Source organism: Dromiciops gliroides, chromosome 4 (genome assembly GCF_019393635.1).
Source record: "Dromiciops gliroides isolate mDroGli1 chromosome 4, mDroGli1.pri, whole genome shotgun sequence".
NCBI lineage: Eukaryota > Metazoa > Chordata > Mammalia > Microbiotheria > Microbiotheriidae > Dromiciops > Dromiciops gliroides.
The window spans coordinates 402759055-402785549 of NC_057864.1; the positions used below are offsets into that span (position 1 = coordinate 402759055).

General features: G+C 39.7%; 1 protein-coding gene across 6 annotated transcripts in view; it reads left to right on the forward strand.

The window, feature by feature from the left end:
* Window positions 1-15787: 15787 nt before the first annotated feature.
* MAP3K4 (mitogen-activated protein kinase kinase kinase 4) overlaps window positions 15788-26495 on the forward strand; it is a 155623-nt gene continuing 144915 nt past the window's right edge. For all 6 annotated transcript variants that reach the window (XM_044003012.1, XM_044003014.1, XM_044003015.1 and 3 more), the window contains exon 1: window positions 15788-16101. In XM_044003012.1, coding sequence (XP_043858947.1) covers window positions 15938-16101 — 164 coding nt within the window. In that variant the 5' untranslated portion in view covers window positions 15788-15937. The remainder of the gene's footprint in view (window positions 16102-26495) is intronic.

Genomic DNA, 26495 nt, shown 5'->3' on the forward strand with positions numbered 1-26495 from the left:
GAGGCAATTGGGGTTAAGTGACTTGCCCAGGGTCACACAGCTAGTAAGTGTCAAGTGTCTGAGGCCGGATCTGAACTCAGGTACTCCTGACTCCAGGGCCAGTGCTCTATCTACTGCGCCATCTAGCTGCCCCAGTTTATCTCTTTTTAGCACAATTAATGTAATACTCAGAATAGGTGGTTTAGAAATCTGAGGAATTGATACTTTTGAATCTGAAGGGGAAAGTCATATGTAGAATAATATAAGGGTTCAAGAGAGCTAAATGACAGTTTCCCTCAGGCCAAATGTTATTCTCTGTAACACCCTGTCATTGTCCAGTTTTATCACTGACAAGGGATATTGAGTCCTTCTGACTGAAGGATGAATTATTACCATTTGGGAACAATTAGTAATTTTTTCAACAGATTGACATGATTTGGTCAAACACGTTATAGAGGGTTTTGTGGGGTTTTTTTAGTGAGGCAATTGGGGTTAAGTGACTTTCCCAAGGTCACACAGCTAGTAAGTGTTAAGTGTCTGAGGCCAGATTTGAACTCAGGTACTCCTGATTCCAGGGCCAGTGCTCTATCCACTGTGCCACCTAGCTGCCCCCCCTCCCCCCATTATAGAGTATTTTTAACACTATCAGTTGATGATACATCCACAAGAAGTGATGATGAGAGAGAAGAAATTAATCTGAACCCTTATTTCCCAACTGTCAAGTGAAACCAGAGGAAAGAAATTGGGAAATTTAGGGAGATCAATTTTGAGGTTTCATTGTATCCCACAATGAAGAGAGGAGTCTTTTTAGATAAGTTTTACTAAGGAAAATCAAGAAAACACTGTATTTCGTAGCCACAATTTTTGAGAGAATGTGGAGAACTTGGAGAAGGTTCAAAGAAGAGATATAAAAGTAATTAAAGACAAGAAAAAATAAGTCCGATGAGGAACAGATTTAAGGAATTGACATTACTTACTTTGGAAAACAGAAGGGGGTGTGGGGTAATAATGGCTTTGAGTACTTGAAAAAAAAATTACATTGCAAATGGTCTGTAGCTGTTCTCAATCTCCACTGAGGACATGGTACAGCATGACTAATCTTAAACTGTATTAAGAGAGATTTAGTTTTTAATGGAAGGAAAAAATTCCTGACAGGATTGTAAAGCATTGGAATTGATTACCAAAGGACATTGTAGAATTTCCCTCTGGAATCCCTTAGAATAGAATTGACTTTGATCTCTTTTGAATGGCTCAGGTGTGGCCCTGCCAAAGATAGATAGATGAATAAATGAACTTTGGGTATGCTTTCTAAGCCTTTAAATCTATGATTTAAAGCATAAGCATGGGAAACTCAAGCTCATGGTGTCTATTCAAAACACCTTAGTGCAGGGAGGCTTGTTATAAACCATGAATACATAATGAAGGTAGGAATTAGGAACAAAGGATGGAGATGGAAGTTTTCTCTTAGCAGGCTTTATCCCTTGCCCCTTCTCTTTCATTTGCATGAAACAGAAGGTCTTCAGGACTTGAGACTCACTTAAGTCATTAGATTTGGGGGGTGGCCTAGCCCTCTCCTGGAGATGGATTTGGGGCCCATGATATCCATTAGGGAATTAAGCAGGAATTAAAAAGAATATTGAATACTAAGTCAGATAGAAACTTATGACAGAGACCTTCCACCTGATAAGCAGGAGAGCAAGGTTCAAAGACAAACTGGTTGTTGTTCTATGCTTTACAGAAGCTTGAATACTCTCCTTTGGGAGGGAAATAGTTCCTGGGTACTTATAGGCCTCCTCTCCTTATGAGGAGGAAATGGCACTGAAAGCTTTCCTTAGTCTGATACTAGGTGTCTGAAGGGTCCTTTGTTGTTCAGTTGCTGTTCAGTCATGTCGGACTCTTTGTGACTCCATTTTGGAAGGTTTTTCATGGGAAAGATACTGGAGTAGTTTTCCATTTCCTTCTCCAGCTCATTTTACAGATGAGAAAACTGAGGCAAATAAGGTTATGTGCTCTGCCCAGGGTCACTCAGCTAGTCAGTGTCTGAGGCCAGAATTGAACTCATGAAGATGAGTCTTCCTGACTCCAGGCCCGGTACTCTGTCCACTATGTCACCTAGCTGCTCCTGTGAAGGACTTGCCTCCTTGGAATAACCAAAACTTCAAACTTTGGGCTCTAAATTTAGAGATGGTAGAGAGCCCATTCTTCCTCTCATGCAGAAGAAATAACACCTCCAATGAGGACTCCAGTTGAAGCCAAAAGCTAGAAACTGAATAACCTCACCGATGCATAGGTTTGGCCATATCATTCTAGATCAAAACTTTGGGTGGCTTCCCATTGTTAATAAGACAAAATACAAACTCCTTATCCTGGCATTTGAAGCCTTCCAATCCAGCATGGCTCTAATCTACTTTCTATCCTTTTTTACTCCACATTTCTTCATACTTTATATTCTAATCAAATAGTCTGCCATTAGAATCCAAACAAAATAAGCTTCCTGAACTCTAAGGGGGATTGAAAGAATAAAAAAAGGAAAAAACAAAACGAAATAAAATTATAAACCAAGGGAGTGTCCATCAGTTGAAGAATGGCAGAACAGATTGTGGTATATGAATGTAATAGAATATTATTTTGTATGATTTTGGAGAATCCTGGGAAGTAGGGACCAATAAGGAGTGAAGCAAGCAGAATTAGGAGAAAAATTGATACAGTGACAGTGTTGTAAAGAAAAACAACTTTGAAAGACTTAAGACCTCTGATCAAAGGTAGTACCAACCACGTCTCCAAAGGACCTATGATGAAGCACATTACCCTTCTCCCAACAAAGAGATGATACACTTAAGGCACTAACTAGTGATGTTAGCCTGCTTGTGATGAGATTAGAGGTGATGAGCTTAACCTGGAGGGTGGGGGGGCATCTTGTTCCTTGCAGTTGAAATGAGGCAGAGCAGCAGATGCAGACTAAAATGATCCTGAAAAACTATTGTATCTACAATCATAAATAGCTACTACTTGAGTGTGTAGGAACTTGGTCAAATTTATGAATATAAATTTTCTGTAAATTTGGCTTACATATAAGGCTTCTTTGTGAATATTACCATAATAGATATGACATCATTTGATTCATGGTTGGAGAAGTTGATTTTTAACAATCATTTATTGTTAAAGGCATAAAATTACTCAAAATTTTATTTGGCCATTAACAATCTTTTACTTTGAACAGATTGAATACCGAGAAGAATGAGAGAAAATGTTGTTGTTCAGTCGTTTTCCAGTCATGTCAGATTCTATGTGACTCCATTTCCTTCTTCAGTTCATTTTACAGATGAGGAAACTGAGGCAAACAGGGTTAACTGACTTCCCCAGAGTCACACAACTAGTAAATATCTGGGGAGGATTTGAACTCAGGAAGATGAATCTTCCTGACTCCAGGCCCAGCCCTATATCTACTGTGCTACCTAGTTGCCCCTTATGACATAAAATACTAAGTGAAAAATAATTTCTTGGACTTTTTCTTGTCTTGATCCACTTAATAACCTATAAGCAAGGGGAGCCCACCGAAAATTTTATTGTTGTTCAGTCATGTTAGACTCTTCAGGACCCCATTTGGGCTTTTCTTGTCTAAGATCCTGGAATGGTTTGCCATTTCCTTCTCCAGCTCATTTTACAGATGAAGAAAGAGGAATTAGTGATTTGCCCTGGATTACACAGATAGTAAGTGTCTGAAGTTGGATATGAACTCAGATCTTTCTGACTCCAGGCCTGACATTCCATCCTAGCTGCCCTATCTCTAGATTAATAAAGTCCTAAAGTGAAGACATCTTAGGTCATCATCAGAATTCCCTGACATGTGAAATCTGACTTTTGCTTGAATACTTCTAGCAATGGGGAATTTACTACTTCACGAGTCAGCCCCTCTACAATGTGCAATTGGTCATTTACTGGTTTTGCATCTGAAATTAAGAAGGGAATTAGTTGACCCCTGTCCAGGATTAGCAAAGTAGAAATGGGCACCCTGCATGCTTTTACCTTCAGGGCCTCTTGCTTGTGACTGACGATCATTGTTCCAGTGTTCCTGTGCAGCCTGACATCTCTCATCATTAAATCCACTCTTCGGAGACTCAGAAGCCGCTAATGAGCTGCTAACTCCTTCCACCAGCACAGCCCCACTTCATTCTGCAGGGATGACATTTCATGGTTCATTCATCCCCCAGTAGTTATTGAGTGCCCACTTACAATGAATAAGAGTAGGTGAATTTGGTCTAGTTATTTTGGGGAACAATTTGGAACTGTCCTCCAAAAGTCACTAAACTGTGCATCCCCTTTGACCCAAGATACCACTCCCAGGTTTATACCCAGAGCATTGTGAAAGGTGCTAAAATAGAAAAGAAATGGAAGACCAGATCCCTAAACTCCAGGGACTTCTAATCTACTAAGAATCTGAAGTAGTATATAATTAAGTGACAAAGTGAATGGTAAAGACAGCAAGTGTAGGGAGGGTAAAATGGGGAGGATTCATGTAGGATTTGTGGGCAGGTTTTAGGGAGGCAAAGAAGAGGGGAAAGAACACTTAGCTTTACCGTCCATTTTGAAACAGGGTCATATTTTGTTATTATTATCATAATATTATTATTATCAATTATCATATTAATTATAATGTATTGATACAATTGATAATATGTTAATTAACATATTATTGTCATTACTTAACCAGTCTCTATATAGATTATTTGAGGCAGCTAGGTGGTAAAGTAGATAGAACCCTGAGCCTGGAGTCAGAAAGACCTGAGTTCAAATTTGACTTCAGATACTTACTAACTGTGTAACTCTTGAGTAAGTCACTTCAACCTGTTTGCCTCAGTTTCTTCATCTGTAAAATGAGCCAAAGAAGGAAATGGCAAACCATTCCAGGATCTTTGCCCAGAAAACTCCAGATGTAGTCATAAGGAAATGACTCAACAATAACAACAACAACAACAATATAGATTGTTAGCTCCTGGAGGGAGCAATCTTTCTATCAACACCCAGCACAAAATTCTGCTTGTAGTAAAGACTTCAATAAATTCCAGACATTACACCCATCAGAATAACAAAGATGACTAAAAAGGAAAAAAAAAGTAAGGTGACAGTCATTGGAAGGACTATAGGAAGACAGCCACATTAATGCATTATTGGTGAATTGATCTAGTTATTCTGGAGAACAATTTGGAACTGTATTCCAAGTTACTAAACTGTAAATACCTTTGAACTAATGATGCTACTCCTAGGCCTATAACCAGGATATATTGGAGGCTCTGTGAAGCAGGTTGTTAAATTTTCAGTGTGAGCAATTACACCTCAAAAATGGGCAAACTACAAAACACTATAGCAAACTACATAATTTATTGATTTGTTGATTGTCTAGACTTAAGATTGTGACAGAGAAAATGCTCATGATGCAGACTAATAGTGAGTTATGTGCATCTTCCCACCAGAGAGCTCATTATTAAATATTTACCAGAATACTCCTGCCTACAACCCAAAGAAATCAAAGAAAGAGGAAAAGGAATCATATATGTATGTGTGCATACATGAATATCTGTATACATATAAATATATGTGTATGCATATCATAATTTGTTTATTCATTCCTAGTCATTTCCCTCTTTTGCAACAATAAAAAAGAGATATCATGTAAAAGATCTTATGAGATATTATATATGTATATATGCATGTATATATATAAATACACACACATATATATACATATATATATACATACACACACACACACACACACATATATATATACGTACATTGTTATTTAGTCATTTCAATTGTGTCCAACTCTTCATGACCCCATTTTGGATTTTCTTGCCAAAGATACTGGGAAAGGAAACTGAGGCAAAAAGGGTTAAGTAAGTGTCTTTGATGGAATTTGAACTCAATTCTTCCTGACTCCAAGCCCAGAGCTCTATCCACTGCACCACCTCACTGAAAGACTGGCCTGCAGAGCTATTTTAAAGTAGACCTTGTGGTCTGGCCTAGCTGCAAAACTCCCCAGTGCTACCCCCAAAGCAGATTAAAATGTAATTGGGAAATGTTTAACAAAATAAATAAAAGTACAATACAACATAGATAATGTGAATTTGTGGGTTTCAAGTCAATATGTAGCTTACAGGGATTCTATTTGAGTTTGACACAAATGTCCTAAAGAAACTATTAAAATCTATTAAAAAAAAAAAAACCAAAATATTTTAGCCCAGCATTCAAGATCCTCCATAATCTGATCCCAAATTACTTTTCCATCCTATCTCCCATAATCAAGTTCATGACAGATTCATCATTTTACCTTTTTTGACAGCGAGGCTGGGAGACTTGGAAATGCTATAGATACAGTTTACTTATATTTTGCTGCTAATCAATCCTTCCAATAGTATCACACTCTTTTTGACCCCATTTGGGATTTTCTTGGCAAAGATACTGGAGTAGTTTGCCATTTCTTTCTCCAGCTTATTTGACAGATGAGGAAACTGGGGCAAAAAGGGCTAAATGACATGTCCGGGGTTATGCAGTTAGTGTAAGAGGCTGGATTTGAACTCATGAGAATGTCTTCCTGATTTCGAGCCTAGTGCTACATCCCCCTGTGCTACCGAGCTGCTAATATTTACACTTACATTTTAGCAAAGCATTTAACAAAGTAATACTATTTTTACGGAATGATGGTCAGATTCAAGCTAGATGATAGTATACTTAGGTTGATTTGGAATCAGTAGAATAGCTGGAACAAAAGGGTAAATCATTAATAATCTGACATAAACTTGGAAGGAGAGCTCCAGTGGAATTCCCCAGTGATCTGTGCTGTAATTTCTTTGTCTTGTTTAAGATTTTTATCAATAACTCATATAAAGGTATAAATGGAATGCTTATGAAATTTACAAATGACATAAAGTTGAAAGGGATAGCTAACACACTGGAAGAAAAAGACATGATCCCCAAAGATCTTGACAGGCTAGAATATTGTTGTCTGTTCGTTGTCAGACAAATGACATCACAGGGTGATGTCTTGACTTGCTAGTGGATTGAATTTAATTGAGGCAGAGTTGCACAAAGTCATGAGCCTCACTCTCTCTTCCATTCATCAAAGTCCAATGCTTAGACAAAAATCGAGATGACTGGTAATGTCCTGGGATGCCATCGATGACCCTGACATCTTCAATGCCTTACCAAGCTCTAATGGCTCCACAGCACCTGCTTCAACTGCCTTCATGGCTGTTGGAACAAATTGTTCAATTGTTCTTATCTGCCCCTTCCAACTGTGTAATTTAAGATTCTAAATGTGGATTCTAATCTGTTCCCCCAGTTTTGGGGGAAACTGACTAAAATCACTGATAAAACAAGTTTAGGTTTTTAAGGGTTTATTGGAAAATAAAAAGAAAAAGATTGAGAACAGAATTCCAACAGCCTGGCATTCCTATCTTTCCTCAAATTTCCTGTGAAGTCCTCTGCCGCCACCACCATCCAGTCAGGAACCCAAAAAGCCCCAGAGCTCTCTGCGCAGGCTCCCTTTCCTCCTTCCTGTCTCCTCCCAGACCATAGGAGGCTCCTCAAGTTGATTGGCTGGTAGCCTTGATAGACAGCACCCATGAGCAAACATCATTTCCTGACGCCAAGGAAAAGCCACAATGCCTCTGAGGCATTTTCCTCGTGGTGGAGCTTTCCCACAGCAAGTCTCTAGTAAGTGGCATCATTCCAATCATTACATGCCAGAGGAAGTCTTCACATCCTTGGGTAGATACCCTCCTAAACTCACTGATTTACTTGAGACCCATCAGTTACCCTCAACCTGATTTAGCTAGTCTGCTGTGAGAGTTTACCAGGGTGTGGCCACTGTACAGGCTATAGCTTCTTGGAGCCACAGGTGAGAGTTGAGTACCAGATAGACACCGAAGATAGATGAGCAGTCATGAAAAGGGCTCAGCAAGACCTCACACCATAGGTGCTAGTCCTCCTTGAACACCCCATACACCTCAGCTAGAATATTAGGCTGAGTCTAGAAAGATAAAATTTAACAGGGATAATATAAAGATTTCCACTTGAGTTAAAAAAAAATCAACTTCACAAGTACAAGATGTGGTAGACAGAAGTCCATGAGGGGGGGCGGGGGGAAGGGGTGACCTGAGCTTTTTAGTGCTCGGTATTTGTCTATAGAATGACATGTAGTCAGGAATGCTAACCTACTCTGGAGCTACATTAAGAGAGGCTGAATGTCCAGAATGAGAAAAGTGATGCTTCTCCTATAATCGGTCCTTATCGGGGCATATGTTGGACATTGTGTTCAGCTTTGGATACCACATTTTAGGTAGGATAATAATGAGTTTGAGAATATCTTGAGGACCTCGAGATTACGTCCTGTTTAGCTGGGAGAAGAGAAGACTTGGGGGTGGGGGTGGAGTGAGATCTAATCATCTTCACATTTTTGAAGGGCTCTTCACACAAAAGGGAGCGTAGCCGTTCTGCTTGCCTCCAAAAGGCAAAATTAGGAGCAAAGCAAGGACATTTCAGAGAGCCAGATTTAAACTTGATGTCCATGAGATAGGGCCAAGTCTTCTTTCCATCTGGCTTCTTTACTGCTCCACCCAGTTCTGCAGAAACAGAAGGACATTCAGTACAAAAATCCCAATCTGCTCATGACCAGAGGCTATTGGCTAAATCTTCTCTCTAGCACACACGAAGAAGAGCAGAGCAACACAATAGAAAAACCCCCTAATGATTAGGACTGACCAAAAAGAAGAATGGGTTAGCTTGGGAGGTGATGGGTTCTCTGTCACTGGAGGCCCTCAAGCAAAGGCTGGAGGTTCAGGTTCAAGCCTTTGGTTCATATATGGGTTGAACTAGATAGCCCCTAAGAGCCCCACTAACTTTTTTTTTTTTTAAGTGAGGCAATTGGGGTTAAGTGACTTGCCCAAGGTCACACAGCTAGTAAGTGTTAAGTGTCTGAGGCCGGATTTGAACTCAGGTCCTCCTGACTCCAGGGCCGGTGCTCTATCCACTGCGCCATCTAGCTGCCCCTCCCACTAACTTTTGAGATGCTGTAATTCTGTGGTTCTATGATTTTATGTTAGACTCAGTCTGTCCACTGTCATGACCTTCCAAAATCCAAAATCATCTCTGGATTGAGATAAGGCATTGGAATAGGACTTCCGTAAGACTTCTTAATTATTTCAATAACATACATTTCATCTTGGTCCTTCCCCCTGACAGAATGATTTATATCAATTTCTATTCTTCATTTTTAGTGTCTACTAGTACAAACAGATCACATTCAATAGGATCAAAAAGATGTCACTTCCTTTTTGTTTAGATATACCATCTACACTTAGATGAGAAGGAAATAATTTTTTCTGGTTCCTGTTCCTTCTATTTTCCTCCTGGTCAGATTCCACATATAAGGGGAAGACGTACAAGATAATGCCTCTGTTTTTTAGATGAAATGCCTGTATTTCTTTCATCACTTGTAGATAGAGCACTGGGCCTGGAGTTAGGGAGATCTGAGTTCAATTCCAACCTCAGATACTTATAAGCTATGTGACCCTGGCCAAGTTGCTGAATCTGTCTCAGCTTCCTCAACCGTAAAATGGGGATAATATTAACACCCACCCCATAGGGTTGTTGTAAGGATAAAATGAAATATTTGTATTCTGTTTGGCACAGAATTAGCAATTAATAAATGCTCATTCCCTCCATTCTTAGCTATATTAACTATTTTATGTAATACAGGCAATAAAGTTTACAGATTGTGCAGGTACTCTATGCACCAGCCTTTTGGATATTTTCCCTTTTTTTTTTTTTTAAAACAACACTTCTAATGGAGGATTTGAAGAAATGTATTGTTGTTGAACATTCTGTTAGAGAATTTGAAGAGGGGAAAAAGGTAGTCTCCCAGAAATTAAAAAAAAAGCCTCACTGGGAAAGGACAGTCAAACTATAGATTAATGTGAAATGTTGGCCTACACCAAGATTCCATTTTTTTGGTAGTTTTACATTGATTGCTTTGGATAACTGTGAGCCAATGCTCCCTAAGGAGTCAGAGAAGAAGGTGAGCAATTTCAGTCTATCTGTTTTGTGCTCTGTACATTTAGAAGCAAAGGTGTAAGCATGCCCCTCTACCATGTTAGGGGCCACTGGTAAGCCAACTCCCCACCTCCACCTCCCTTTAGAGTTCTTGATCTAAAGACAGACCACTTCCTTTCCTCTTAATTTTAGTTTCACCCCCTCTTTGTTCAGGCATGCTATTTTTAAGCATTTTTTAAAAAAGCTTTTTTCCTTTGTAATGTTTCAAGGTCTCCTGCTGTTCATTGAAGCTTTTATTTGCACCCTTCACTGTGCAATATGGTAGGATGCCTGAAAGGGGCAATCTGTTTCCTGACCGAGAGCGAGAAGAAATGGGACAGAGACAATTGGGGAAAGACTAGTTGGAGAAACACTGACTCAGATCAAAATTCCGACTACTAAACAGAGAATTGAACCTAAGTGTTCTGCTGTGGATTAATTAGGTGGGGTGACTCATTTACTATTCCAGGATTTCATTTTATTTCACAGGAAAGGGCTTTCCCATATGCAATGTGAATTTTTTTTTTTCCAAAAAAGAAGTACTCAAACCGGGTCTGTCTCTCCAGTTTTGAAGGGTCGCTGCTGCGGCTGCTGGTGGTTTTTAAACTCTGCTTTCCTATTATGTTGCTCTGCCCTTCTTTGTGTGTGTGCTGGAGTGAAAATGAATCAAACACCCTCTGGTGATGAGCAGATTGGGATGTTTGGACTCACTCTCTTTCTACTTCTGCAGAGGTGGGCGGAGCAGCAAAGCAGCCAGCTGGAGAGAAGTAGGGCCCTGTCTTGTGAAGTCTTTGTCCCTCAGCAAACATGCACAGATCTGGAGATGGATGGGAAAGGCCATGAAAACCACAGAGAAAGGCGAGAAAACAAATTTAAGTCAAATACTCCGCTGTGTTCATTAAGTGAAAGGATGAGAAAACAGGCCCCTGAACTCCTCAGCATCTGTGGTTAGAGAAGCCACTAAGATAAAGCAAACAAATCCCTATCACAATTTATCGCGTCCCAGTGAGTGAGTCATTTTGTTTCAGGGTTAGGCTGAATTTGGGGGCATGCTTTTTACACTCTGTTAAAACGCCAGCCTTGTTAAAGTGCTATGGCAGTGGACATGAATAATTGGTTTTTATGTAATGCTTCAGTGTTTACAAAGCTCTCTCCTCACAACAACTCTGGGAAGTTGGTAATGCACTATTCTTATCCCCCATTTTACTGAGACTATAAAAGGTTAATTAACTTACTTATGATCATGCAATAAGCAGATGGGGCAGGATTCGATTCTGAAGCTCTCACACTCTTAAGTCTAGTACCCTTCACAATCCAGCATAATGCATCTCTCTTATCCTTCGCCAGGAGTTCTTAAACACTTTTGTGTCAAGTACCTTGTGTCTAGGACCCTGTCTCAGAACAATGTTTTAAATTAATTTTATTTAGTCATTTTAATTAATAATTTAATCGATTGATTGAAATGTAAAAGTAGAGGTTTGTGAAAATAAAGATGTAATCCCCCCCCCCCCGCCCCCCCCCAAGTTCACAGATTTCTTGGTCTGTAGCTCTCTAGGTTAAAAACCCCTGCTTTACACAAAAATAGATTGTTGTTGGATGACCTCATTACAATGGGAGGCTATCTGTATAAGAGTTCTGTGGCTTTCTAGGAAAACAGGAAGTGCTTAGTATAGTAAACATGACTACATTTGAATATGGGAACACCAAAATGAGAGTTTAATAGCCTGATTTTAGCCTGGAATCACCGAGAAAAGAATGCTAAGAAATCTGGAATGGATTCTTCCTATTGTAGCATCTTAATCCACTCTTTATAACTCATTTCAGTGTGAAGCATCTTTATTAGAATCACAGAAAAGAACCTGAGATAACCTTAGTTAATATTTCTCCACACCCAAGCACTGGCCCTGGATTCAGGAGGACCTGAGTTCAGATCCAGCCTCAGACACTTGACACTTACTAGCTATGTGACCCTGGACAAGTCACTTAACCCTCATTGCCCTCCCCTCCCCCAATAAAAATAATAAAAAGATTTCTCCACCCTCATTTTATAGATAAAGGTACCAAGGCTCAGTAAGATTAAATAATGTGCTCAACTTCCCAAGGCCAGCAAATTCGAGAGCCAGGCCAACGGTCTTTCTACTGTACTACATGCATTGGTCACATCAATCCCTATTTTGGGACAGAGAGATGGGAAGAGATTGAACTGAAAATGGCAGATTGATCTCTTAACAGTGCCAGGCATTCAGTAATAATATTTAATTGAAGATAAAAGGAAGATTGTCCATTACTGGATTCCCTTGAGTATATTTTTGTTGTTGTTTAGTCATTTTTCAGTCATGATTGACTTTTCCTGACCCCACTTGGGGTTTTCTTGGCAAAAATACCAGAGGAGTTTGCCATTTCCTTCTTTAGTGGATTAAGGCAAACAGAAGTAAAGTGACTTGCCCAGGATCACACAACTAGCAAACAACTTAGGCTGGATTTAAACCTGATTCTAGGTTCAGTTCTCTATCTACTGAACCACCTATCTGCCTCCTTATTTGAGTGCTTACAGTGAGCTTAGACAGGAAGCATGGCATAGTGGCCACAGCACAGTATCAGAGGTCAGGTAGTGGATTTAATTACATTGATCCTAGCTGTATGACAGTGGCAGCCATTTAACCATTCACCTGTAAAATGTAAATAACACTTAATAAAACTTAACTCACAGGGTTGTGAGGAAAACTCTTCAAGTGCTAGATAAAAGGGAGTTGTAATTACTGGTCATGGGAACAGTATATGAGATATGGCAACTATAGGAGAGTTACATAACCTTCTGGGCTTATTTGCTCACCTGGAAAATGAGGGGGTTGGATTAGATGATCTCTAAGGTTCTTTTCAGCTCTAAATCATATATTTAATCCTTTATTGGTCTTAACCTCATTCCCCCAACATTAAAATATTAGATTAAGTCAGTATAGGATCCAAAGGGTTAAGTGATCATAATTGAGCATAAACTTGCAAAGAGTGGTTGCCTAATAAATGTTTCATGAATTGAATGATAATTATCATAATTATCTTACAAGTACTGTATTGAGCATTGTACACATCTTGTTTTATTGTAGAAACCAGGGAAGAGAAAACTGAATAACTTCAGGAATAAGGCTAAATAGAATTGATTTGAAAAGAAAGGAATACCACAAACATTTGAATTACTGTACATTATAGAGCAATCTTGACAATTCCCCCATTCAAAGAAGAAAAAGTTATTTTTTCCTCCCCGGCTTTGGTGGAATAAACATAAAAATGAAGGCACACATGGCTTTACTTAGTAAAATTATTTAGGAAAACTTTATGGAACATTGTGACATTTGGTCTTGTTAAAAAACATAGAGGAAAGCAACCAATTGTGGCAGTGGGGTGGTATAGTAGAAAGAGTAATGGTCCCTCAGCTTTCAGTTCAGGCTCTGATCCTTTTTGTATTATTAGTCAAGAACAAGTCATTGAACTTCTCATCTATAAAATGAGAACAGTACTTTGGATTCTACCTACTTCGCAAAGTTGTTGAAACTGGAAACTTTCAAATGAAGTATAGATGTATAGATGTGAGCTGTAATTGTTATAATGGCATTTAAAAAATAATTTAGTGAGCTTCATAATGATCGGAAATATCATTATTGAAAAATCATTTTTGTCTTATTCTGGATAAATTAAATTATACTTATAAATTATACTTTTAGTCAATTTTTAAATCTTCATGCTTTTTACAATATCTTTTCTTTTTTGTTTTCCATATGAAATCATAACAGATTAACAATGATTCTTAATAAAAGGAATTTATGTATCTAAATTTTGGGAATGCCATTTTAGGAATATAGTTCAAGTAATAATAAATCAAGGCAAGAAATAGAAAAACATATTCTCTAACTACAGGGTAAAGTGTCTCAGACTTCAAATGCTGAACAGTTAATTGCACATCTGGGAAAATGCTGATGGTTCAAATCAAATCTTGTCACATTCAATCACAAGAATTTTCTTAATGTGATTTGCTTAAAACGTGTGTCCTTCAGCTTTTGTAGGAATAAGTACATTTGAGTCTTAATGCAAGAAGTCATTCACCTCCTAACAGAGAATCGATAGATTCAGTGTAAGACATACTTTTTTGAACATGGCAAAGGAGGGAGTTTGTTTTGCTTGACTGCATATTTGTTACAAAGCTTACCCCCCTCCCTTTTTTCCAGTGGGATAGGACGTGGGAGTTAATTGTTAATTTAAATTGCTAATTAAAATTTTTAAAAAGGTTAAAAAAAGATATGACATCCTTCCCAACACCTTTGCAGAGGTCGAAGCTGTAGAACTTTATGTGTGTGTTCATTTGACACACGTATATATGTATACACATATGTATGCATAAGTATACATATATACATACACGTATGTACAAATATGTATTGTGTACCTACACAATACACCCATATATACACTTCCACATAACTATATATAAAATTAGATTTTTTAAAAAAATGTTGATAGTTTAGTGATTTTTTCCTCTTCTTTTTCTTAAAAACAAACAAACAAACCCCAAACCAACAACAAAACTCTGGGAGTGGGGAGTGAAATTAAAACAAAATAAATTAAAAAAAAAGAATTTTAAAAAATGCCCAATTTTCACAAACCAGAAACTAAGAAAAAATATTTTTGTTTTTAAAAAATGTTTAACCAGAGATTAAAAAAAAAACAAACCAAAAAACACTACTTTAAATGTTCATGTTGTGTCCAAACTGTAGAGTTTTCGCAAAGTATTCTGAAATCATCTTGGGCAAGCTTATCTTTCTGCCTTGGACTGCAGTGTTTCTATAGTTCATTAGTTGTTCAGGTAGCAGTGTTTTCTGTTTGGGCCCTTTACTTGGTTCATTTAATGGTCTCGGGTGGTGGTACGCATTTCTAATTTCCCCGGGTATCAGTTTAAAATCATTTCTCAAAAACCCCGCTTTTGAGCAGATGTGTGTAGATGACTTCAGCCGAACCAGCTCCACCCTTGCTGGCCTAACACACAGCTGGACGCCTGGGTGATGTAGGCTTCACTTTCCCTGCCTGTAAATTGGGGGGAATCTGCCATCTGTAGTTGTGATGAAGATTAATTTGCTGAGATCTGCGAAGCCTTGAAAGTTCTTAAGGCACAAGCATTACTTAACTACTGTGACAAGGTCACCCTTTACTTTCCTTCAAGTGTTTGCCTCTAAAATAATGTCTTATTTAGGAAACGTGGTAAATTATATTGTGAACGAGTTCCCCTTTGATGGCATTCCGCCATCCCTGAGACATAATGACCCGATCCGGGCAATCAGAAGTCTAAATGCTCCGCTGCATTCCGGCTTGCATCACCTCCTTCCTCTCTGGTTGATTACTGAAAGTGACTGGGATCACACAGCAGGGACCAGGGAAAGCCTTTGCCACCCGGATCCAAGCTCCCGGTGACACCTGGCACGCTTTCCTAGCATCTTCCCCGGCGGGTGCCGGGCTGGAGACTGGGCATCCCCCCCTGACCTCCCTCAGCCCCGTCACCCCCCTCCCCCGCGCGCCTTCTCCCCTTTGCCCCTCCCTCCCCTGGTCGTCTTCTCCGCCCCGTGGAATTCCAGAGCCCGCAGCAGCCGCCCGCGTCGCCGCCCTCGGGAGGCTTGTCCCTCGACGCCCGCCGTAGCCGGGCTCTCTCTCGGCTGGTCGCCGTTTCCAAGATGGCCGCGGCGCGGACGCTCCCGGGCCGAAGGGCTCCCGCCGCCGGATAAAAGCGAGGACGGCGTTCCGCGAGCCCCCGGGGCCCGTGCTTCCCCCAGTCTCAGCCCGGCTGCAGCCTCACTTTCGTTGCCGCCATGCCGGGCTCGGTGCACGGATGAGAGAGGCAGTCGTCGCCGCCGAGCTGGTCTCCCCTCCCGCTGGAGCCGCCGCCGCCGCCGCCGCCGTCACCGCCATGGAGGAGCCGCCGCCGCCGCCGCCGCCGCCGCCGGAGCTGCCGCTGCAGCTGGAGCTGGAGCTGGAGGGCTGCCAGGCGGCGAGGTAAGGACTGCGGCGGGAGGACTACAGCGGCGCCTCGAAAACCAGCCCGGGGTCTGGCTTAAGGGCACGGGGGCGGGGGCAGCTGCGGCTGCTGCTTCCCGCCAGGTAACTGAGGGGTGGGGGCGCCCCCAGTCTCCCAGAGGGGGGCCTGGGGTCGCCCTGCTCAGCTCAGGTGCTGCATGTTAGTGGGGCTCGCTCCCGAGCCCCCCGCAAGTGCAGCCTACTTGTCCCGCATTCACTGGGGAAGCTGGGGGTGCTGGCGACTGGGACCTGGGTGGTGGGGAGGGGGGAAAATGCTTTCTCTTTCCCCGGGGCACTTCTGAAAAGTGGGCTTCTCCCTTTTACAAAAGGAATAAAGACTTTACCCCCGCGGCGCCCTCTCCCCGCCCCATCCCCCCTCTTTTAGAGGGAGCAGATGTATCTGGAAGGGAATGTGTAGCCTATTCTTTCTCGCCTTCACTTTTTGAATTACTTTGGGCGCACCCTGCTTGCCTCCCCCCGGTAGCCTGCAGTTCTCGGAACAGCTCGTCGTCCACCTTTTTTTTTCTCTTCTCGGGTACCCTGCAGTCAGCATTTAGACCGGGGCCTTTTGTGCTTTGATGGCCGAGTGTGCAAACGAACTAGTACACACGTTTGGATAATGTCAATCAACTTTTATGTCTGGGCGAGAACACCTAAGCCGAACTTGGGTACCCAAAGGAGTGAATGTTCACCCTCCTACTAACTATTCCTTTGCATTCATTAGGGACGATGATGAGTTCTTGCCGGTTTTAGTTGGGAGAGAAATTACATGAATTTTAAGGTGCTGCAAAAGATTCTTTAAAAAAAAAAAAGTTTGGGTATTCTCTCAACGCGACGAGGGGCTTAACCCCTCTTTGCATGCATTTCCAAAAAAGTTCTTCACCTGGTGGCCTACTTTATGGGGACGATTGTTGGGAACTTAGCTAGGCCGGCCCTTTGGGGAGGCTGTACTGAAGTAGGACCTGCCGGAGCTTGCTCTTAGCTGAGCTCAGGGTCATCTCCAGGCCACGATGAACCTTTGGAATAGGACTCTAGTGGAGGTACTTAAACTCCGAGTACTGTAATAAGAAACGAACTGTTTGCTTTTCCTTTTGTACCTTTGCTTGCATATTCAAGTATCTTTTTGCTTCTTTTGCTCTGCAGCTGAGAATTTTCGAAGTACTGCCCCCTGTCTTCCACGTCGTAAATACCTCTCCACCTATTCTATGCATCTTTTTAGTTTTGTCTTGCTTGTTATTTCAAGTCAGGAAACATTTTTTAAGGGCTTATTATGTTTCAAGCACTATGCTGCTATGCACTATACAAAGAAAAGGCAAAAGCAGAGTCCCTATACTTAAGGAGATCTTGATCTTTTGGGAGAGACGACATTAAAACAACTGGTAACAAACAAGATATTCAAGGTGGGCCAAAAGTCATGAAGGGGTTTCTATATTTAATAACTTTTATTTTTTGTTTTAAATTTGCAATACCATAGCATCATATACAGTATGTATATATATATATATATATATATATATATATATATATAATGTATTTACATTACGTCTGAGAAGTCATCTTGTCGATGGCAAAAAATAAAGAAAAAATCATTTTCAAAAAGTCATTAAAACATCGTGAATTTTGACCCACCCCCTATAGACAATAAATTGGAGATAATCTATAGAGAGAAGGCACTAGGGTTACAGAAGATCAAGAAAGGTCTCTTGGGGGCAGCTAAGTGGCGCAGTGGTAAAGCACCTGCCCTGGACTCAGGAGTACCAGAGTTCAAATCCGGCCTCAGACACTTGACACTTAACTAGCTGTGTGATCCTGGGCAAGTCACTTAACCCCCATTGCCCCACCAAAAAAAAAAAGAAAAGAAAGGTCTCTTGTAAAACATAATATAAAGATAATGCAAATTTTAGCTGCTTTTGAAGGAAGCCCGGAAGGTAGGAGATGATGAGGAGAGTATTCTGGGCTTGGGGAACAGCCATTGAAAATGCCCAGAGTCTTGAAATGTAGTGGCCTGTGGGAGGAACTGCTGGGAGGTCAGTCAATGGATTGCAGAGTATGTAGGGGGGAGGAAAGGTTTTGAAGGGCTTTGAATGCCTTCCAGAGCCCAGAGGTGATAGGAAACCCCAGGAGTTTATTCTATGGAATGGGAGGGGAAAGAAGGGATGATGACATTGTTTGATCTGAGCTTTAGGAAGATTAATTTGACCACATAGTGGAACAGGAGCAGATAGATAACAGTATCCCTTTTTTCTTTCCTGTCTCAAGAAATAAAAAATGTAAGGGGAAAAAACTATGTAGCTTTAGTTGGAAATAAAGTTCAGAATGGTTTAGTGGCTAATGCTGGACTTGAAATCAAGGTTTTCATTTATAATCCAAACTCTTGTGAAATTTAAATTAAATTACTCTGCATGCCTTAAAGAACTAATAATAGCTAGTATTCATATGGTGCTATAAAGTTTGCAAAACATTTTACAAATTTAATCCCCCTCACAACCCCAGGTAGGTTGGTTACTATTATTATTACCATTTTATAGGAAATTAGTGACTTGTCAGGAATCACAGGAATATTAAGTGTCAGGGTCTGATTTGAATTCCTGACTCCAGGTCCAACATTATCTATTGCACCTTTTGGCTGTCACAACTATGATATTTATATGTCAGTTATTGATATTGTGATTCAGTGGACAAAGGTGGGTTTTTGTGGATCACTATTCCAGTTCATCTCTTCGACACACTTTAGTAAACTAAGGAAAATGTCTGTGAGAAATGATAGCAGAGCAGTGTGGGAATGAAGGTAGGTTAGGAAACCCCCCCCCAGATTTTGTTCCTTTTGAATCTGGTTAACTTTTAAAAGTTTCAAGATAAGTTCATGGCTCCAGTTTTTGAGTGATTTTTATCCGTTTTATCCGGGCTTTTGAAAAAAATGATCATTGCAAAAATAGGAAATTGCTAATGCAGTAACTGATGGCTAAAAGAAATTATTGATGCTTTATGAATAATAATCTGAAGTTACACTTTGAAAAGATGAATGTTAGAATATTTTCAAGGGAGAAAGGGCAAGGAGTTCTGTACACAGAAATGGCTTTGAGGTGATTTAATTCTCTGATGACATAAGAAAAAATGTTGATTTTCTTTTTTCAGGAAGATGTCAACTTTCCTGACAAGACTTAGACATATTATAAGTAATAATAGGTAATGTAGTGTTTTTTTAAAGTTTTCTTGAGTGCTTTACATATTTGTCTCATTTAGTCAAAGGGCTCTTAGCAAAATTATTCAAAGCAACCTTCCATTTGATTTTATAGAAGAAAATAACTTTGTAAAATGTCACTCCAGAAACTTGAAGTTAGTTTCCTTAGCTGTTTCACGCCACTCAACAACTCTTAAGGCTGATTTTGGGCAAAATATTACTATAGGTAATCAGCAAGGATAATTAGCTCCATGTAGTGCTTGAGGTCACATACTCTCCTCCTCTACAACTTCAGTTATTGGTAGCAGCTGCAGGCTTCAGGTTCTGAATTAAGTACACTTCGGATTTAGTCCGGAAGCATTTTTTAAGTGCTTCTTTTGTACCAGGCACTATGCTAAATCCTGGAGGTACAAAGAAAGGCAAAAATGGGATCTCTGCCCTCAAGGTGCTCACATTGTAATGGAGAACAACATATAAATAACTAGGTACATACCAGATACACACACTGAGTAAATTGGAAATAATAACAGAGGGAAAGCACTCCTGGTGATGGGGAGGTGAGAAGGGAAGAGGTAGAGTGTACGAACACTTATTAGGTACATAGTGCTTACTGTGTGCCAGGAACTGTGCTAAACTCTTTACAAATATTATCGTATTTGATCCTCACTCTGATCCTTTGAGGTAGGTCCTGTTGTTATCCCATTTTAAAGTTGAAGAAACTGAGGAGGCAGAGAGAAGTTGTGACTTTACCAGAGTCAGTCAGCTAAGAAGTATCTTGAGGCAGTATTTGAACTGGCCTTTCTGACTTCTGACCTGCAACGCTTCACTAAGCCATCCAGCTTCCACTAGGAATGGCTTTTTGCAGGAGGTGGGATTTGAAATGAGTTTTGAAGTAAGCCTCAGAAACCAGAAGTCAGAGTTGAGGAGGTTGAGCATGGGGGACAGCCAGTGGAAAGTCATGGAGATGGGACATGGAATATTATGTGAGATGGGAAGTTCCGTTTGGGATATAGTTTAGCCATAGTAGGCAGTAGCCTGTCTAGGCTGGTGACCAAAGTGAGAACAAAAGAGGACTTTGTCTAATGACCAGACATTCCACCCCTTTATTAGGAGGACTTGCTTGAAGAGTTTTGAGGTACTCCTTGAATTTCATATTGCCATTCATTTCTTCAGCTGACAGTGCATAGGATCAGGCCCAGAAAGATGATCTTAGTTTCTTGCTTCTTGCATGATAAGTTCTTTCTGGACTTTTTTGAAAGTCAGGGATGCAGTAACTTTAGATGGGAATGTTTCTACTTTCTCTGCTTTTCTGTTGAGGAAAAGTGATATATATGATGGAATGAGTGCTCTATATTTGGAATCAGCAGAGACCTCAATTTGAACCTGGGCATCTGATAAGTCTAGCTGTATGACCATAGGCAAGTCACTTATTATTCTAAGCCTTGGTTTCTTCAGCTGTGAATGGGCATGAGTTATTATCACAACTATCTCATAGAGTTGTTGTGAAACCTTAACTAGACAGGGATGAAAAATGCTTTATACATTTTGATGAACTATAATAATGTCAGTTATTTTTCAGTGGTTATTTTTACAAATAGAATTTTTTTATACGGTCTTCTCATCTGACCAGAAGACATGGCTTATTTAAAAAACAGACATACACTTTCACATTTGCTGTTAGGACAATGGAATCTATGCATGTGCTTTAAAAAAGCTTGGGGAGTAAGTCAAATACAGATGTTTTCACAAATTGCTTTTCTGTTTCAAGTTACTTTGTTTTGAAAAGGTGACAAAGGGAAAGGATAGGTCATTTTATGTACATTGTTCTTCTAGATTTAAACCAGATCTAGGTGAAATTTGACTTAGATCTAATTGCTATTAAAATTACAGCTGTAATTTCATGTTTTACACAAAAATCTTATTGATCATTTAGAGACTTACGTATAAGCTTCGTTGATCTCATTTAGTCTGAAACTAGTTTAATCTGTTATATTTATGGATATAATGATTTAAAGGGTTTACTTAACGTGTAGTATTTGTTTATATTTGCTTAAGAAATATTCCTTATAGCCTGCATTGATACCTTTGTGTTAAAAATGTTTTTAATTAACTAGGCATGTGTGAATCTGCTCTAATTTTAAAAGGAACTTACTTTCATATGAATGATATATATTTGACACAAAATTTTATAGGTATAGGCGTCTACTTCCCTAAGATCTCTTGTTCATTTATAGTATGGAATGTAACTTGTATTTATTTAGTAATTCTTGTGGAATTACTTTTAGATGAAAAAAAAGATGAAAAATAGTTCATTTTTGTCATTTTATAAAAACCTATCCATTTGTCACACTTTGGCATGAGTGGCATCAAATCTGGTGTATCATTTGAATGTCAAATGTTTATAAAATAATAGCAAAGATGATTATACCACAAATGGCTTCGATTTTTAAAATTAAATATTTGAGATCATTGTGAAAAAATGTTTTAAGCTTTCCACTTGTTTAGATTTTTAATTTTCAGTTATACTTTGACATATGACACCCTTGACCTTTACAGGTTTATGAATTTAGCTTATTAGAAGATCCCTAACCTGGAGACATAAAATGTATTGAAAATTATGTTATGGTAAAAATTTCGGAGTGACTAAAGGGGAAGAAAAGCTTTTAAGAAAGAAATTTTGGGGATGTTTGAATGTCTTGTAGTCATTTTGTTAGTCTAGGAATGAAAATCTACTGTGTATTACTTGGTTTGCTAATAAAATTTCAATGTTCAGTATATCAAGATTTATGAATAAAGTATATTAATAAAATAATTACAAATTCACTAATCTATAGAATCATAAAATTTTAGAGCTGGAAGGCATCTTAGGATTTGGCTAGTTGGAATTCCTTATTTTACAGATGAAGGTAAGTGAAGTACAGAGAGTATGGGACTTGGGTAAATTAGCAAATTAGTAGTAGAAACATAATTAGAACCCAGCTCTCCATACTCCACGTCCACTGATCATTCCTCTTCATCACTCTCCCTTCTGTTAAATAAGGTTGCTTAAATCTAAAACTGGAGATAAGTCTTCAGCCATCACCTACACTTAACCCTATCCCAAATTACTTAGATCTAAATACAGTGGAACATCTTTGTAATCCTGTTTAGGGAACAAGTTGATATCTTATTGATTAATATATCAGAATTTATTGAATATAAAATAAAGTTAATTGAGTTTACTTTTGACATGTTTAAGATTTTTATCATAAATGGCCATAGCTCTCAAATTAGTTCGAGAAACAGGTAAAACTTTGAAAATCTAAAAGAAATAATTGGTGTTATAGTGAGACAAAGAAAGTTGTTAGCATTCTGGACTTTATCAGAGACACAAAGCAGACACTTTCAGAAAGGGAGCTGAAGGTAGTTGTCTCAGTTGTGATGGCTGCAAGGTTACTGCAGGGGGTGGGGGTGGGGGTGGGGGGTGCCAGGTGCCAGGTCGCTGGTGGTCCAGGCCTTGAGGGCCTGTGGCCTGGTATGGGCTGAGCAGAGGAAGCATCCCTTCTGATGAAGAGCAGGCTACTGGTTTGGAGAGAGAGATTATGATGGCTGCAGAAATGATTTGGATCTCTACAATAGGTTAGCCCCAAAGGCAGCTCCAGGGACTAAGGGACTAACCTGGCCCCTTCCATCCCTGAGAGGCGAATATCGGGCTGCGTCTGTGAAGAGGGCAACGGTGCAGTCACCTGGTTCTGTCTTGACAAAGGCGAGACACAGCATTGCCCTAACTGTGGAAGCCATTACTAGCTGGTACCCACCAGTAGAGCCACTGAGTCACTGGATTGGTTTTCTTGAGATGTGTTGTAATGTTTTCTTCCCTCCAATAAAAGATTAGCCATTTCCCTGATTCTCCCATATTAATAAAAAAAAAAAGAAAGGGAGCTGAAGAAAAAACAGGAGGAAAACAACCTAAAGCTTATTGAAACCATGTAATGAGCTTTGTTGTAGTCTTTGCTCCAGAAGCCAGGTGCCTTTTTTCCACTCTTAGACTATTTCTCTTGCATATCTGCCCTCAGCTTTTTGAGCAAACCAATCAGTATGTTAGAGGATGGATAAACGGGAGGGATTTTAGAGATTAGGTCTATTCTGCTGCCTTATTTTTTAGTAGGGCAGCTGAGGCCCAGAGAAGTTGAGTAAATTGTCCAGAGGCACACCGCTAGTTTTGAGCCAAGAGTGAATAGACACAATTGTCATTTTGAGTTTATTCCACTCCTAATCCTTTGAGATGGAGTCTAGAGGATAAGAATATTGTCATCAACTTATAAAGCAAAAGTTAACAAAAGGAAGCCCCACAATAAACAAGGCCAGGAATCTGTCTTGCACCAATTTATGCTGGTCACGGGGAAATACAGTGCTTAGATGAGATACAACCCCTACTGTGAAGGCATTTATAATCTGTTAAGAAAGTATAATACAGGTTTGATCCATGACATTAAATGATAAGGGCTTTTGAGTTATGGAGCAGTACTACTTGAGGTATGAGGGGCAAGATCCAGTGACATTGGCCTCCTTGCTGTTCCTTGAACAAGACATTGCTTCTCCCAACTACAGGCATTTTCACTATCTCCCACACATGAATAGCTCTTCCTCCTTATCTCTGCCTACTGGCTTCTCTGGCTTCTCTGAGTCCCAGCTAAAATCCACCTTCTACAGGAAGCCTTTTCCAATCCCTCCTAATCCTAGTGCCTTCCTTTTGTCGATTATTTCCAATTTTTCCTGTATTTAGTTGTACATAGTTGTGGGTTTTTTTGCATGATGCCTCTCCTGTTAGACTGTGAGCTACACGAGAGCAATGTCTTTTGCCTTTCTTTGTATTTCCAGCATGTCAAATAGTAACTAGCACATAATAGGCTCTTAATAAATGTTTTCTGACTGATTGATTACTGAAAGATGGGGGTGGATCAGGAAGTTTCCTGGAGAAGACTGTTTCTGTTGGTCATCCAGCATTTATTAAACGCTACATGCCTACTAGCACCTAGGGATATAAGAAATGAAGTAAACCCTCAAGAAGCTCACGGTAGACTGAGGGAGACCACATGTAAACAATTATGTGCGAACAATATGTACAGGGTGAATTGGAGATAATCTCAGAAGGAAGGTAGTAGCATTAAGGGGGATTGGAAAGTCTTCTTGCAGAGGATTTTCGTTGAGACTTGAAGGAAGTCAAGAGGTGGTGGCAAATCACCAGCACCACCAAAAAAACAAAAATTAAGAACCTGGAAACTAAGGGGATGCCTCATCAATTGGGGAATGGCTAAATAAATTGTGATTATATGTATATAATGGAATACTATTGTGCTGTAAAGAAATGAGAAAAAAGGGCAGTTTCAAAGAGATATGGAATGGCTTGTAGGAACTGATGCAGATTGAAATGAGCAGAACCAGAAGGACAATTTATACCATAGCAAGTGTTATAAAAATGAAGTTTTGAAAGACTTAAGAACTCTGATCAACTAAATGATCAATCATGATTCCAGAGGACTGATAAAAAAGAGTATTGCTGGGACAGCTAGGTGGCAAAGTGGATAGAGCACTGGTCCTGGATTCAGGAGGACCTGAGTTCAAATCCGCCCTCAGACACTTGATACTTACTCACTGTGTGACCCTGGGCAAGTCACTTAACCCCAATTGCCTCACCAAAAAAAAAGAAAGAAAGAAAAGAAAAAAGAATATTGCCCATCTTTGGACAGAGAGATAATGGATATACAGACTAACAAGTATGAGTGTATGAATATTTTGCTTGACAGTGTTTATGTGATACAGGGGTTCTGTCTGTATTTCTCCCTTTTCTACCCAGTGGGTGGAGGGAGATGGGAAGAGGAAAAAAAATGACTGCTTAATAATTGAAACTCATTTAATTTTTTTTAAGTCTTTAAAAAAATTACTTCAATTCTCCTGTCCGTCCTTTAGCATGCTGCCACAGTGATTTTTCTGATATATAGAAGTGCCCATATTACTCCTCTACACAAACTTCAGTGACTCCATATTACCTCTAGAATAAAATATAAATAAAATATGAATTCCTGTTTCTCCTTTAAAACCTTTCATAGCACCTTGCCCCAACCCCAAGCATTATGCATTACTCTCCTTTAGCACTGTATAGTCCAACCAAACTGGATTTCTTCCAGTACCTCTATGGCTCATAAAGAATGTCCATTTCTCTTCTGCATTGGCATTACTCTCTTTCCTTACCTTTATTTCTTAGAATCTGTGGCTTTGCTTAGAACTCCGCTCACCTAACTAATCTCCTTAGCTTGCCAGTGCTACACCCCTTAAAATTATCTTGTATTTAGTTTGCTAACATTTTATCTTTTTATTCAGACCCTGCCCTCAGACCTAGCACATAGTAGGAAATTAATAAATATTTGTTGATAGATTACATTTCCCATCATAGTTACTTTTTTTTTTTTTTGGGTGAGGCAATTGGGGTTAAGTGACTTGCCCAGGGACACACAGCTAGTAAGTGTGTTAAGTGGCTGAGGTCGGATTTGAACTCAGGTACTCCTGACTCCAGGGCTGGTGCTCTATCCACTGCGCCACCTAGCTGCCCCCATGGTTACTTTTGAAAATAACTATAATTGCCAATCCTTTACTTTTCTTTCTGCTCCATATAATAGGAAAATTGGTAAAATAGTATGGTTCAGAATTCATTTTGGGCAGCTAGTTGGTGCAGTAGATTAGAGTACCTGGCCTGGAGTTAGGAAGACCTCAGTTTTAATTTGGCCTCAGATACTTATTAGCTGTATGACCTTGGGCAGGTCACTTAACCTTTGTTTGCCTTAGTTTTCTTTTCTCTAAAATGGAAATGATGATAGCACCTACCTCCCAGGGTTGTTGTGAGAATTAAATTAGATAATAATTGTAAAGTGCTTAGTACTTGTATCTGGCACATAGTAAGCTTATATAAATGTTAACTATCATCATCGTCATCGTCATGTAAGATGTGGTGAGTAGTTAGCTAATAGTGTGAAATGTAATGGCTGAACTTACAACTACATTGCATTCAGCTGAATTTGTCTGTCTGTGGTAGATGCCTAATGCTTGTTGAATTGTGGTAGCCCTGCCTTGCCATAAAATAACTCACTTTAGTGAACCAATGGTCAATATTGGAAGTACTACACTTCTTCCATAATATTCCCTTGACTCTTGTCTT